The 14,198-nt window shown below is 38.5% G+C and overlaps 1 protein-coding gene across 7 annotated transcripts in view; it reads left to right on the plus strand.

Annotated features, from left to right (window-relative positions):
* The first annotated feature begins 913 nt into the window (after positions 1-913).
* The window catches only part of LOC127840993 (ATP-dependent RNA helicase SUPV3L1, mitochondrial-like), a 127,167-nt gene continuing 113,882 nt past the window's right edge, over positions 914-14,198 (plus strand). The window contains exons 1-6 of one of the 7 annotated variants that reach the window (XM_052369466.1): positions 914-972; positions 7,718-8,103; positions 9,176-9,253; positions 10,023-10,130; positions 12,509-12,623; positions 12,881-13,049. In XM_052369466.1, the coding sequence (XP_052225426.1) occupies positions 7,833-8,103; positions 9,176-9,253; positions 10,023-10,130; positions 12,509-12,623; positions 12,881-13,049 (741 nt within the window). In that variant the 5' untranslated portion in view covers positions 914-972; positions 7,718-7,832. Of the gene's footprint in view, positions 1,034-7,717; positions 8,104-9,175; positions 9,254-10,022; positions 10,131-12,508; positions 12,624-12,880; positions 13,050-14,198 lie in introns of all 7 variants that reach the window. The other 6 variants (XM_052369465.1, XM_052369464.1, XM_052369467.1 and 3 more) reach the window with 6 other exon arrangements.

Consider the following 14,198-nt stretch of genomic DNA (forward strand, 5'->3'; position numbering starts at 1 on the left):
CGGAAATTCTAACGCTTAATTGGTCGTTGTCGGCTTTTAAAAGATTAATAAGATTCATATTTTTGTCTATATTTTGAAAAATGTCCTCTATATTATCGAAACTCGTATTCAAAAAAGCATTTTGAGGAAGCTTTTTTTCCAAGAGAATTTTGTTTCGTATTTCGTAACGCGTTTAACGACGTCGGATTTTAGGCGGGAATAAACTCGGGTACAGTCTAAATTGTCCGGGTACGTGTTAGTATATTTTCCGTACCGGAGTACATTTAAGTATACTTAAGAGTACCAGACGTACATGTAAGTAGTACCCGAGCCGACAATGACCAATCGAGCGTCACTGTCGGATGAATATTCAAATGCAATTTCCAATTTCTATGTTATTTCAATAGAATGAAATTTTAGCCTATGCTTCTAAAGACGAAATACAGTAGCTTACAATAAAGTCGATTCATTATTGATTATATATCCAATATAAAAGTAAGATTTTATTTTAGTCATATTATTCACTGTGTTTGATACAGCTTTTACTTTCTTTGTGAGTCACAAGCAACGCCTGGTATTTTTCTGTTTTCTTTTTCTTTCCAATGCTTTTTTGGGTGAAAACGTCATTTAAAGTGTTTATTTCAACGAAAAGGAGCAATTTGGCGCTAAATAAATTTTAACTTACAGTATATTCAGTTATTATTTTCAATTCCATCTTCACACTGAATTTAAGATAAATTTATTAGCAAGTAGCACTATTGAAAAAGCAAGAATGTGCAAAAAAAAAAATTTTTTTTTTTGGGGGGGGGGGTAGAACTTTCCCGTACCTGTCTTTTTCCGAGTATGCGTGTTATTCATTTGATCTGTTGTTTTTAATGACACCCGGAAGCTAGCGAACAATCTTTAACGCCGCATTCTAATGTGATTTCAAGCGCTTACATTACATAACTGAAACGAGCGTTTTGTGAATGCTTAAAACGTGTGGTCCAAAATGTAAACACAAGTAAAAAGAATAGTTTCGTTATTGTTCTTTGAGGTGGTGACATGCCTGAAGGTTTATTTATATGTTTTCAATAATAAATAAATTCAATGCATTATTTAAATGCGTCTCGTTTCATCATTCATAACTGAAAATAATGTTCAACATTTGTAGATATGCCCTTGAACATAGGGACCTGTCATACAAAAAAATATTTTTTTTATATGATATATAATGTCTATATATGTCTATATGAGGCGCCCCACTCACATAGGCCACACCCACCCAAATTTGCCTTTTACTAAAACTTCTTCATGTCTACACCAATTCACTTCTAATTGATACTGAACTTCTCTTATGACAATACGGTCTATCTCAACTATGCATGGCCCAATTACCAACCCTGGGGCGCCCCACCCAAATAGGCCACACCCACACAAAATTGCCTTTTACTATAATTTCTTAATTTCTACACCGATTCACTTCTAATTGATACTGAACCATTCTTATGACAATACGGTCAATCTCAACTATGCATAGCCCCATTACAAACCCTGGGGCGCCCTGCCCACATAGGCCACACACACCCAAAATTGCCTTTTACTATAATTTCTTCATTTCTACACCGATTCACTTCTAATTGATAATGAACTTCTCTTATGACAAAACGGTCAATCTCAACTATGCATGGCCCCATTACCAACCCTGGGGCGCCCCTGGGTCAAACATGCTGTGTGGGGATGCGCGTCGGCCTCTGCCGCGCCATTTCTAGTTAATAATAATTCCATTCTTGAAATATATTTTTAATAGGTTTTTATTATCCCCACGCTTTTTGAAAAAAAGGTGGGGATATTGTGGTTATCTCCGCCGTCCGTCCGTCCGTCTGTCTGTCTGTCCGTCCGTCCTGGCCACTATCTCCTCCTACACTAAAAGCACTAGAACCTTGAAACTTACACACATGGTAGCTATGAGCATATGTGCGACCCTGCACTATTTGGAATTTTGATCTGACCCCTGGGTCAAAAGTTATAGCGGTTGGGGTGGGGCCGCGTCAGAAATTATCACTCATTTTTTTAGGTTATTTTACATTTACTTCTTTATTTCTACACCGATTCACTTCAAATTGATACTGGACCTCTCTTATGACAATACGGTCAATCTCAACCATGCATGGCCCCATTCCCAACCCTGGGGCGCCCCGCCCACATAGGCCACACCCACCAAAAATTTCCATTTACTATAATTTTTTCATTTCTACACGGATTCACTTCAAATTGATACTGAACTTTTGTTATGACATTAGGGTCAATCTCAACTATGCATGGCCCCAATCCCAACCCTAGGGCGCCCGCCCACATAGGCCACACCCACCAAAAAATTCCATTTACTATAATTTTTTCATTTCTACACGGATTCACTTCAAATTGATACTGAACTTCTCTTATGACATTAGGGTCAATCTCAACTATGCATGACCCCATTACCAACCCTGGGGCCCCGCCCACATAGACCACACCCACCCAAAATTGCTTTTACTATAATTTCTTCATTTCTACACCGATTCACTTTTAATTGATACTGAACTTCTCTTATGACAATACGGTCAATCTCAACTATGCATGGCCCCATTACCAACCCTGGGGCGCCCCGCCCACATACCGGTAGGCCACACCCACCCAAAATTGCCTTTTACTATAATTTCTTCATTTCTACACCGATTCACTTCAAATTGATACTGAACCTCTCTTATGACAATACGGTCAATCTCAACTATGCATGGCCCCATTACCAACCCTGGGGCCCCGCCCACATAGACCACACCCCCCCAAAATGGCCTTTTATTATAACTTCTTCATTTCTACACCGATTCACTTCTAATTGATTCTGAACTTCTCTTATGACAATACAGTCAATCTCAACTATGCATGGCCCCATTACCAACCCTGGGGCGACCCTGGGTCAAACATGCAGCGTGGGGATACGCGTCGGCCTGTGCCGCGCCATTTCTAGTTATCCCCACGCTTTTTGAAAAAAAGGTGGGGATATTGTGGTTATCTCCGCCGTCCGTCCGTCTGTCTGTCCGTCCGTCCTGGCCACTATCTCCTCCTACACTAAAAGCACTAGAACCTTGAAACTTACACACATGGTAGCTATGAGCATATGTGCGACCCTGCACTATTTGGAATTTTGATCTGACCCCTGGGTCAAAAGTTATAGCGGTTGGGGTGGGGCCGCGTCAGAAATTATCACTCATTTTTTTAGGTTATTTTACATTTACTTCTTTATTTCTACACCGATTCACTTCAAATTGATACTGGACCTCTCTTATGACAATACGGTCAATCTCAACCATGCATGGCCCCATTCCCAACCCTGGGGCGCCCCGCCCACATAGGCCACACCCACCAAAAATTTCCATTTACTATAATTTTTTCATTTCTACACGGATTCACTTCAAATTGATACTGAACTTTTGTTATGACATTAGGGTCAATCTCAACTATGCATGGCCCGAATCCCAACCCTGGGGCGCCCGCCCACATAGGCCACACCCACCAAAAAATTCCATTTACTATAATTTTTTCATTTCTACACGGATTCACTTCAAATTGATACTGAACTTCTCTTATGACATTAGGGTCAATCTCAACTATGCATGGCCCCATAACCAACCCTGGGGCCCCGCCCACATAGACCACACCCACCCAAAATTGCCTTTACTATAATTTCTTCATTTCTACACCGATTCACTTCAAATTGACATTGAACTTCTCTTATGACAATACAGTCAATCTCAACTATGCATGGCCCCATTACCAACCCTGGGGCGCCCCGCCCACATAGACCACACCCACCCAAAATTGCCTTTTACTATAATTTCTTCATTTCTACACCGATTTACTTCAAATTGATACTGAACCTCTCTTATGACAATACGGTCAATCTCAACTATGCATTGCCCCATTACCAACCCTGGGGCCCCGCCCACATAGACCACACCCGCCCAAAATTGCCTTTTACTATAATTTCTTCATTTCTACACCGATTCACTTCAAATTGATACTGAACTTCTCTTATGACAATACGGTCAATCTCAACTATGCATGGCACAATTACCAACCCTGGGGCGCCCTGCCCACTTATGTCACACCCACCCAAAATTGCCTTTTATTATAACTTCTTCATTTCTACACCAATTCACTTCTAATTGATGATGAACTTCTCTTATGACAATATGGTCAATCTCAGCTATGCATGGCCCCATTACCAACCCTGGGGCACACCTAGGTCAAACATTCGGCGTGGGGATACGCGTCGGCCTCTGCCGCGCCATTTCTAGTTATCTATTGTGGTTATCACCGCCGTCCGCCTGTTTGTCTGTCTGTCTGTCCTGGCCACTATCTCCTCCTACACTATTAGCACCACAACCTTGAAACTTAAACACATGGTAGCTATGAGTATTTGTGCGACCCTGCAATATTTGGAATTTTGATCTGAACCCTGGGTCAAAAGTTACGGGGGTTGGGGTGGGGCCGGTCAGAGATTTTCACTCATTTTTTTAGGTTATTTTACATTAACTTCTTTATTTCTACATCGATTCACTTCAGATTGATACTGAACCTCTCTTATGACAATACTTTCAATCTCAACTATGTATGGCCCCATTACCAACCCAGGGCCACCCTGCCCACATAGACCACTGCCACCAAAAATTGCCTTTTACTATAATTTCTTCATTTTTACACCAATTCACTTCAAATTGATACTGAACCTCTCTTATGACAATATGGTCAATCTCAACTATGCATGGCAAAATAACCAACCCTGGGGCGCCCCGCCAACATAGACCACACCCACCCAAAATTGCCTTTACTATAATTTCTTCATTTCTACACCGATTCACTTCAAATTGATACTGAACCTCTCTTTTGACAATCCGGTCAATCAACAATGCATGGCCCCATTACTAACCCCGGGGCGCCCCGCCCACGTAGACCACACCCACCCAAAATTGTCTTTTACTATAATTTCTTCATTTCTACACCGATTCACTTCAAATTGATACTGAACCTCTCTTATGACAATACGGTCAATCTCAACTATGCATGGCCCCATTACCAACCCTGGGGTGCCCCACCCACATAGACCACACCAATCCAAAACTGCCTTTTACTATAATTTCTTCATTTCTACACCGGTTCACTCCAAATTGATACTGAACTTCTCTTATGACAATACGGTCAATCTCAACTATGCAAGGCCCCATTACCAACCCTGTGGCGCCCCGCCCTAATAGGCCACACCCACCCAAAATTGCCTTTTACTATAATTTCTTCAATTCTAGACCGATTCAATTCAAATTGGTACTGAACTTCTCTTATGACAATACGGTCAATCTCAACTATGCATGACCCCATTACCAACCCTGGGGCGCCACGCCCTCATAGGCCACACCCACCCAAAATTGCCTTTTACTATAACTTCTTCATTTGTACACTGATTCACTTCTAATTGTTACTGAACTTCTCTTATGACAATACGGTCAATCTCAACTATGCATGGCCCTATTACGAACCCTGGGGCGCCCCTGGGTCAAACATTCGGCATGGGGATACACGTCTGCCTCTGCAGCGCCATTTTTAGGTATTTTTGTGACGGGTCACTATGCATTTGAAGACTTTTAGTTTAGCTTGGCCATATCTTTAAATTTCATTTTCCATCTTTGTGTTGTGACTTCATGATGTTGATTAATAGAGTGATTAGAAAATGTAAAGTAGTTTAAATTGGAAATTTTCATTTTTTTATCTGTTTAGAAATATACATGTGTATGTTACATCAGTCCCTCAATCTGTGAATAAGTTTGTTGCCAACTGTCATGAATTGTGAAAAATATATATGTGACATTAACTAGGGCTGGATTGGTCATTGTCAGCTCAGGTACTACTTAAGTAAGTCCATATAAATGGACTCCCTGAGCCTTTGGTAATTTTTGCTGTGACGGCTCTGGGAGTCCAAAATTATGCACCCCTTCATAAACAAAAAGTTCTGAAGTTCACTGCAGCTGATCAGTGCGCATCACTAAACAGGCGTCGTTCATGACAAAAAAAGGAAAGCAATGCATAAACTTAAAAAACACATTAAATTTATCTCAATTGAAACCTATGGAAGTTTTTCGTGACTTAACAAAAAAAATCACATTAAATTTACATAAATAGCAAGCTACAGACATTATCCTTTGAATGAACCCTTTAAAAACACTCTTTAAGTACTCTTTAAGTATACTTTCATGTATCCTGGGTAAGGAAAATATACTCAAATGTACCGGTACCCAGGAATTATAACGCTAAATTGGTAGTTTTTGGCTTTTTTTATGCTCCCCCAAAATTTATTTTGGGGGGAGCATACAGTCGCGGCTTCGTCTGTCCGTCCGTGTGTCCGTCCTTGTACAATTTTTGTCCGGGCTATTTCTAAGAAACTAATGACCGGAATGCAATGAAACTTTATAGGACGCTTCACTACCAAGAGGAGATGTGCATATTATGAGCGGGTTCTGGTTGGATGATTTTTTACAGAGTTCTGGCCCTTTGAAATTTTCCATTAACTATACATGTAGTGCATTTCTTGTCTGGGCTATTTCTCAGCAACAAATGAATGGATTTAATGAAACTTTATGGGAAGCTTCACTACCAAGAGGAGATGTGCATATTATCAGCGGGTTCTCGTCAGATGATTTTTCACAGAGTTATGGCCCTTTGAAATTTTCCGTTTTACATATAGTGCGATTTTTTCCGGGCTATTTCTCAGCAACTAATGACTGGAATTCAATGAAACTATATAGGAAGCTTCACTACCAAGAGGAAATGTGCATATTATCAGCCGGTCCTCGTCGGATGATTTTTCACAGAGTTATGGCCCTTTGAAATTTTCCATTGTACATATAGTGCAATTCTTGTCAGAGCTATTTCTCAGCAACTTATTACGGGAATTCAATGAAACTTTGTGGGAGGCTTCACTACCAACAGGAGATGTGCATATTATCAGCCGGTTATGGTCGGATGATTTTTCACAGAGTTATGGCCCTTTGAAATTTTCTATAAACTGTACGTATAGTGCAATTCTTGTCCGGGCTATTTCTCCCCAATTACTGACAGGAATTCAATGAAGCGTTATGGGAAGCTTAACTACCGTGAGGAGATGCGCATGTTATTTGTGGGTTCTGGTTAGATGATTTATTTAGAGAGTTATGGCCCTTAGAAATTTTTAAGTTGCTTAACCATCCATCGTATTATTTTGTCCAAAGTTATACCCCTCAAGACATTTCCTTTTATCTGTAATATAGTGCAATATTGTGACAAAAACCCTTTGGGGAGCATCACCCGTCTCCGACGGTTTCTTGTTTTTCAAATTAATAAGTTCATATTTATGTCATTATTTTGTTAAATGGCCTCCCTATAAAAGAAACATGTACTCATTAAGCATGGGGGCGGGTTTCGTTCAAATAAAATTTTATTTTGTATTCCGTATTGTGTTTTATGACATCAGATTTTGGTTGGGAATAAAACTTGGGTATAGTCGAAATTGGCCGGTATGTTTTAATATATATAAATATACTTAAGAGAACCCAGGGTACATTATAGTAGTTACCAAACAGACAATTACCAATCAAGCTTAACTAGGAACTATCTGTAGAGACAGATATTATACACAGGACAACACAAATAATGCTTTATATTTGAATTGATGTTTTCTGTTTTGCAGAATAACAGATGTGGTGCTTTCAGGCCTGAGAGTTTGAAGTTGAAACCTTCCTAAATAGCAAAAAATAATTAATAGTTATTTAAATTATTATTTAACGCACATCAAGTTGAAAAAAATGTTGGCAGTAAGGTCAAATGTGCAGAATCTGCTGAGAACACAATGTTTGGCATCATGTTACAAGCACCGTCGTTTTTATAAGCGCATCAAAGGACCATCAAAACCTGTGAAAACTGTTGGACTAGGCAGGAGGAAAACCATTGTATATGAGCAGCCTGGTATTGTGCAACCCCCCACTGCCAAGGAGCTGTTCAAGCCCATGGCGGTTGAGCCCAGGAGGGAAGATGCTGACAACCTTGGAGAGGAGATTGTTGGCGCACTATCAAGAGGTGAGAATTTTCATTGTTACATGCCATTGGCAGAAATAAGATTGTACAAGTTAACGTACTGCAATCAATTGTTAAACTGGGAATTCTCTAATTCTTCAAGTTGATGCAAACCAGCTTTTTATATATGTGCCTTGTTCTGTGAAATCTGGGCTTACTGCATGTGCGTAAAGTGTCGTCCCAGATTAGCCTGTGCAGTCCGCACAGGCTAATCCGGGACGACACTTTCCGCCTAAACTAGATTTTTTGCTAAAAAGAGACTTTATTTAAACGAAAAATGTCATAAAAGCGGAAAGTGTCGTCCCTGATTAGCCTGTGCGGACTGCACAGGCTAATCTGGGACGACACTTTAAGCACATGCATTAAGCCCAATTTTCTTAGAACACGACACACATTATGGCTTTCAATTGAGCCTCTCTCTGGGGAAATTGAGCTTGATGCATGTGCATAACCCTTTGCCAATTAGATATGTATTTTTACGCATTTTAAGTCCCTAAGAAAGTTTAATTTAATTAAAGACCTTTCGTACTAGATTCAAGTTTTAAAGGCTTCATTTCCAACCCTTAGATACTGATGAGCACAAAACAGCATAAAACCTGAACAGACTGCGAGTTTCTCACAGGCTGTTCTGGTATTATGCTGGTTGCAAAAGCCATTTTCACTTTGCTTTTTATAGGGTAAAGGGTTTAAGTTTCTTCCCAGATTTTCCTGTGCAGTCCCCAAAGGCTTAACAATAACAGGGACAACACTATCTGCCTAGACTTTCATTTAAAAGAGACTGGGTTTGAAAGAAACTATCCATAAAAGCAGAAAGTGTTGACCCTGATTAGCTTACACAGGCAAATCAAAGTTGACACTTTCTTCATAGACTTTATTTCAGTGTGAGAGACCTCATTTAAATGGAAAATCCATAAAAGCAGAAAGTGTTATCCCTGATTAGTCTGTGCGGACTGCGCAGGCTAATATGGGATGACATTACGCACATAAATTAAGCTCTGTTTTCCCTAAGCAAGGCTCACATGTTTGTTCTGTTCATTTCTGGTAACATATGATAACATAACAGTACATGTTTCAGGAAGCATTGCCTCGATCTTGAAGAAATTTGTTATTGATAAATCAGTGGAAACTCTGGCACAGACCAACAAAGTCACTGGTAAGAGGAATCACATACATGTACTGCATGGAGTTTAGTTTAGTGTGTTGAGAAAAATGGGATTGTATACTGTCTATGTATATTGTGTATTATTTTGCCTGTGGCCTTTATTTGCTTGTGTAAAAAAAATTGAGTTTTTTAGTTTGGTATTAAAGAATAACGACATACATTATACTGCAGGGAGTTTTATGTTTTTTGACAACTGAGAGCTTTAATTTCCTTAAAAGGAAATTGGGATCTGATTGTCAAATTTTGTACCCGTAACTTGCACTGTTTTATAAATTGAATCTAAATCATAGCCTAAAATACACTGTTTTTATCTTATGCTACCACATTGTATCATTTAACTTTGATCTTATTAATTGTTTACTGTAAAAACATTAATATTTGTCTTCATGAAATGTTGTTATTAAAAAAACAAAAAATATTGTGGGCACTTGAAAATGGAATAATCCAACTATATCATAACAAGCAATATTCTCTACCAAAGATTCATAGGATGCCCCTTTGCAATATAATTACCATGTAAATGTGTGGCTCTCTGGGAAAAAGGCTTTTAATGCAGGTACGGAAAGTGTCATCCCAGAATAGCTTGGGCACAAGCTAATCAGGGACGGCATTTTACGCTTTAATGGAAATTTTTTGTTTTGCTAAACAAAAATTCATACTAGGCAGAAAGTGTTGTCCCTGAGTAATTAATCTGGTACGACACATAACGCATATGCAATTAGTACCATTTTTCCATAGCGCTGCTCAACTGTTTTATTAGGTGACCTGTACCAGCAGTGCCTTGAGAGTTTCACCAAGTACTGTCTGGTGTCCAAGCCTCTCTCTATCACACTGCACATTGTCTTCAAGGATATCGAGGCTGGCGCAGGTAAGGCAAGGTTTTAGTCTGGTACCTCCCCTAAATACAGCCCAATATGTGTACAGCAGCCTGTCAAACTGTGACCAAAGTCGCTGTTGTAGGTACAGTAGGTGGTCGCTAAATTTATGTTACCACTTTTCAGGGGCAGCACAATTTACCCAAATACACCCAAATACACCCTAATACTACCCAAATACTCATATTTTTTACTCATTATGGCATGTTTGTCCATATTTTTGGACGTTTTTATGTCCCCCGACACTATAGTGGGGAACATTTTGTTTTTGCCCTGTCTGTTGGTTTGTTTGTTGAATTGTTGGTTTGCGTCAAACTTCAACATTTGGCATAACTTTTACAATATTGAAGATAGCAACTTCATATTTGGCATGCATGTGTATCTTATGGAGCTGCCCCTTTTTAGTGGTGAAAGGTAAAGGTCAAGGTCATCCTTCAAGGTCAAAGGTAAAATATTCAGGTCAAAATTGCTCTTTTAATATAAACTTTTGCAATATTGCAGATAGCAACTTGATATTTGGCATGCATGTGTATCTCATGAAGCTGCATACTCTGAGTGGTTAAAAGTCAAGGTCAAGGTCATCCTTCAAAGTCAGAGGTCAAATATATGGGGGACATATTGTTTCAGAAAGACAACTTGTTAATCCATATGTTTTACTTTTTTTTAATCAAGTGAATTAAAATTAATGATTTTGTGCTGATTAGAAGTCATTAGGGTTAGAGTTAGGGTTAGGTTTTTAATTCTTAAGATACCACATTTTTCTTAATATTGCGGCACTTGATTAAAGAAGTCCAAAATTATGGACAAACATGCCATATTAAGTCAAAATAATGAGTATTTGGTAGTATTTGGGTGTATTTGGGTAAATTGTGTATTTGGGTTAATTTTGTATTTGGGTTAATTGTGTATTTGGGGGGTGTATTTGGGTGTATTTGGGTAAATTGTGCCAACCACTTTTTAGATGGTCATTGCTGCCTTTAAAATCAGTGAGACCTATTCACTGGCAAATTTTTTTTGCATTTTGCTTAATCATTGGAAAAGAAATATTGACTATTCTAACCACAGCCATGTTGAAACACTTATAAACCAGACAGTGAAGAACTGGCAATTACAACTCATTGTTTATGCAAGATTTATTATTCCTATTGCATGTAAAATTAATGTGTACGCTAGAAACAATGGCTAGTCACAAAATTCAGGGGTTTTTTTGCTTGATTTTATAGCCGAAATTCGGCTATGTTCCCAATCCCAAAAAGTATACTTTTTTCCCAAAATGTGGCAAAAAATTCCCAATTTCCAAAAAAAAAAAAAAATTTTTTTTTTTTTTAGAAAGAAGTGTCTAATGCGTTTTTTTATCTCAATTATAGTTCAATTACATCTAACAAAGTATTATATGATTTTGATCTTTTTATTTGATTGATTATAAAGAGTTATATCAAATTTAGTATTTCCCTAATCAGTGGACTTTTTCGTTTGGAATAAAAAGGGCTAATGAATTTATTTTCCCAATTTCATGAAAATGCCGATAAAATTCCCAATTCCAAAGCCATGGGCTATCGTCCCAAAAAGTGGGAAAAAAACCCTGAAATTGTCCGAGTCAAATGTGTTCTTCCTCAGAGGCATCTGCGGAATGGTCTTGTTAAGGTAAATATTCAACATCTACATATCAAAGTTTCAGCTTTAGGAATTCAATTGAAACTTCACATATGTGTTCAATTATATTGTTTGAGGTCACAAACCATGTTCTGTAAGTCTGACCTGCAGTTTAGCTGAATTAAACCCCTTTTTGTACGTAAAGAATTGGTTAACCTTGGACATTTCCTTATCACTGTTTCTTCTACAGGTATTCAATTTTAAATTCATGCATGTAATTAAGGTCATTGTTTATGATCACTGACCAAGTTCCATAACTCTGACCTTCAACTTAGAACCGTTATGCCCCATTTTTGTGCAGGAAATTTGTTGAGGTTAATGTGTAACCCTCCATATCATGGTGAGGTTAATGTGTAACCCTCCATATCATGGTGAGGTAAATGTGTAACCCTCCATATCATGGTGAGGTTAATGTGTAACCCTCCATATCATGGTGAGGTTAATGTGTAACCCTCCATATCATGGTGAGGTTAATGTGTAACCCTCCATATCATGGTGAGGTTAATGTGTAACCCTCCATATCATGGTGTCTACGAAAGATATTCAATCGAAACTTCAACTGGAACTTTTTTTCAATAAAGAAATTCCTGACATTTTTGCACTTGCTCATTGAAGCTCAGGGACAACCTGGACAATATTGACATTACCGGTACTTGCGTTTGCTTAACTACCAACACTCATGGTTTATCAATGGTTTCATATATATGTTTGATTATAGGCCATGTTACAGACCTATTCCCATTTTTCCTGGACCATGCCAAGCAGGTGTTCCCTCATATCGAGTGCATGGACGAACTTCGACAGATCAGCAACCTCTCTGACCCTACGACATGGTAATGAGCCTAAATCAATAGGTTAAAATCAACTTATTGCACTTGAAACATTGCAAAATGAGTGGACCTATACGCAAAAAAAAGTTTTTTTTTAAATTTGAGTTATCAATTGCTCATGACAAAAAACAGAACTTTTTTTATCACATTAAAGGTATCCACCATCTCATAACATTAAAACATGACATTGTTTTTCACATTTAAGGTATCAGATTGCTTGTATCAATTTCATAAAACATAACTGTTTGTTCACATTTTAGGTATCCGCTAGCTCGTAGCATGAAGCGTAAGATTGTATTCCACGTTGGGCCAACTAACAGTGGGAAGACATACCACGCTATGAAGAGTTTCCTTGAGGCCGAGACGGGCGTGTACTGTGGGCCTCTTAGACTGCTAGCCATGGAGGTGTATGACAAGTCTAATGCACAGGTACGTAATGGGCGTAAAGTGTCGGCATGGAGGTGTATGACAAGTCTAACCCACAGGTATGTACTTTGTGTAAAGTGTTGTCATGGAGGTGTATGACAAGTCTAATGCACAGGTACGTAATGTGCGTTAAGTGTCGGTATGGAGGTGTATGACAAGTCTCACGCACAGGTACGTAATGTGTGTATAGTGTCTCCATGGAGGTGTATGACAAGTCTAATGCACAGGTAGGTAATGTGCATAAAGTGTCAGCATGGAGGTGTATGACAAGACTAACACACAGGTAGGTAATGTGCATAAAGTGTCAGCATGGAGGTGTATGACAAGACTAACGCAAAGGTACGTAATGTGTGTAAAGTGTTGGCATGTAGGTGTATGACAAGTCTAACGCACAGGTACGTAATGTGTGTAATGTGTCTGCATGGAGGTGTATGACAAGTCTAACCCACAGGTATGTACTTTGTGTAAAGTGTTGTCATGGAGGTGTATGACAATGCTAATGCACAGGTACGTTTTGTGCGTTAAGTGTCGGCATAAATTTATGACAAGTCTTACGCACAGGCAGCTATAAAGTAATCATTTTTAGTCAAATCTTATCAGATTCAACAAAACTAACAATTTGATACCAAGATGTTATATATTTTAAAGGGACTGTCAACCACGAATGACGAAAAAAGAAAAGTTGTATAATACCGTATTTTTTTTGCAATTATTAGTTTATATTGATTAAAATTTCACGACTGGTATATTACGTGTTTTTTTCAGCATTATATTTACTAAAGTTGAACTTATATGGATGGGTGTTGAACAAAATATTGAGCTAGAACAAAAATACATGATGTTGAAGATGTCACGCTTATTGAAGCAGACAATACAGTCACCAGCACGTACATTGTCCAGGCTTCCTGAAATTACAAATATCCTCCAGTGACTGATTATTGATATATTCAGAAATCAAGTACCATAATTCCTTAATTAATGCAAACAATGCAACAAAAAATGATTTACCTTCTTAGATTTATCTCATTCCCATTCAATAAATGTCAAATGTGTTTGTGTACAGCCTGTTTAACCACGCAAAGCCGATAGTTGCATACACACTGCAATATCATTCACTACTTGCGTGGGTGACCTATTTATTGTCACATCATA

This window comes from Dreissena polymorpha, chromosome 8, assembly GCF_020536995.1.
Source record: "Dreissena polymorpha isolate Duluth1 chromosome 8, UMN_Dpol_1.0, whole genome shotgun sequence".
NCBI classification, from domain to species: Eukaryota; Metazoa; Mollusca; class Bivalvia; order Myida; family Dreissenidae; genus Dreissena; species Dreissena polymorpha.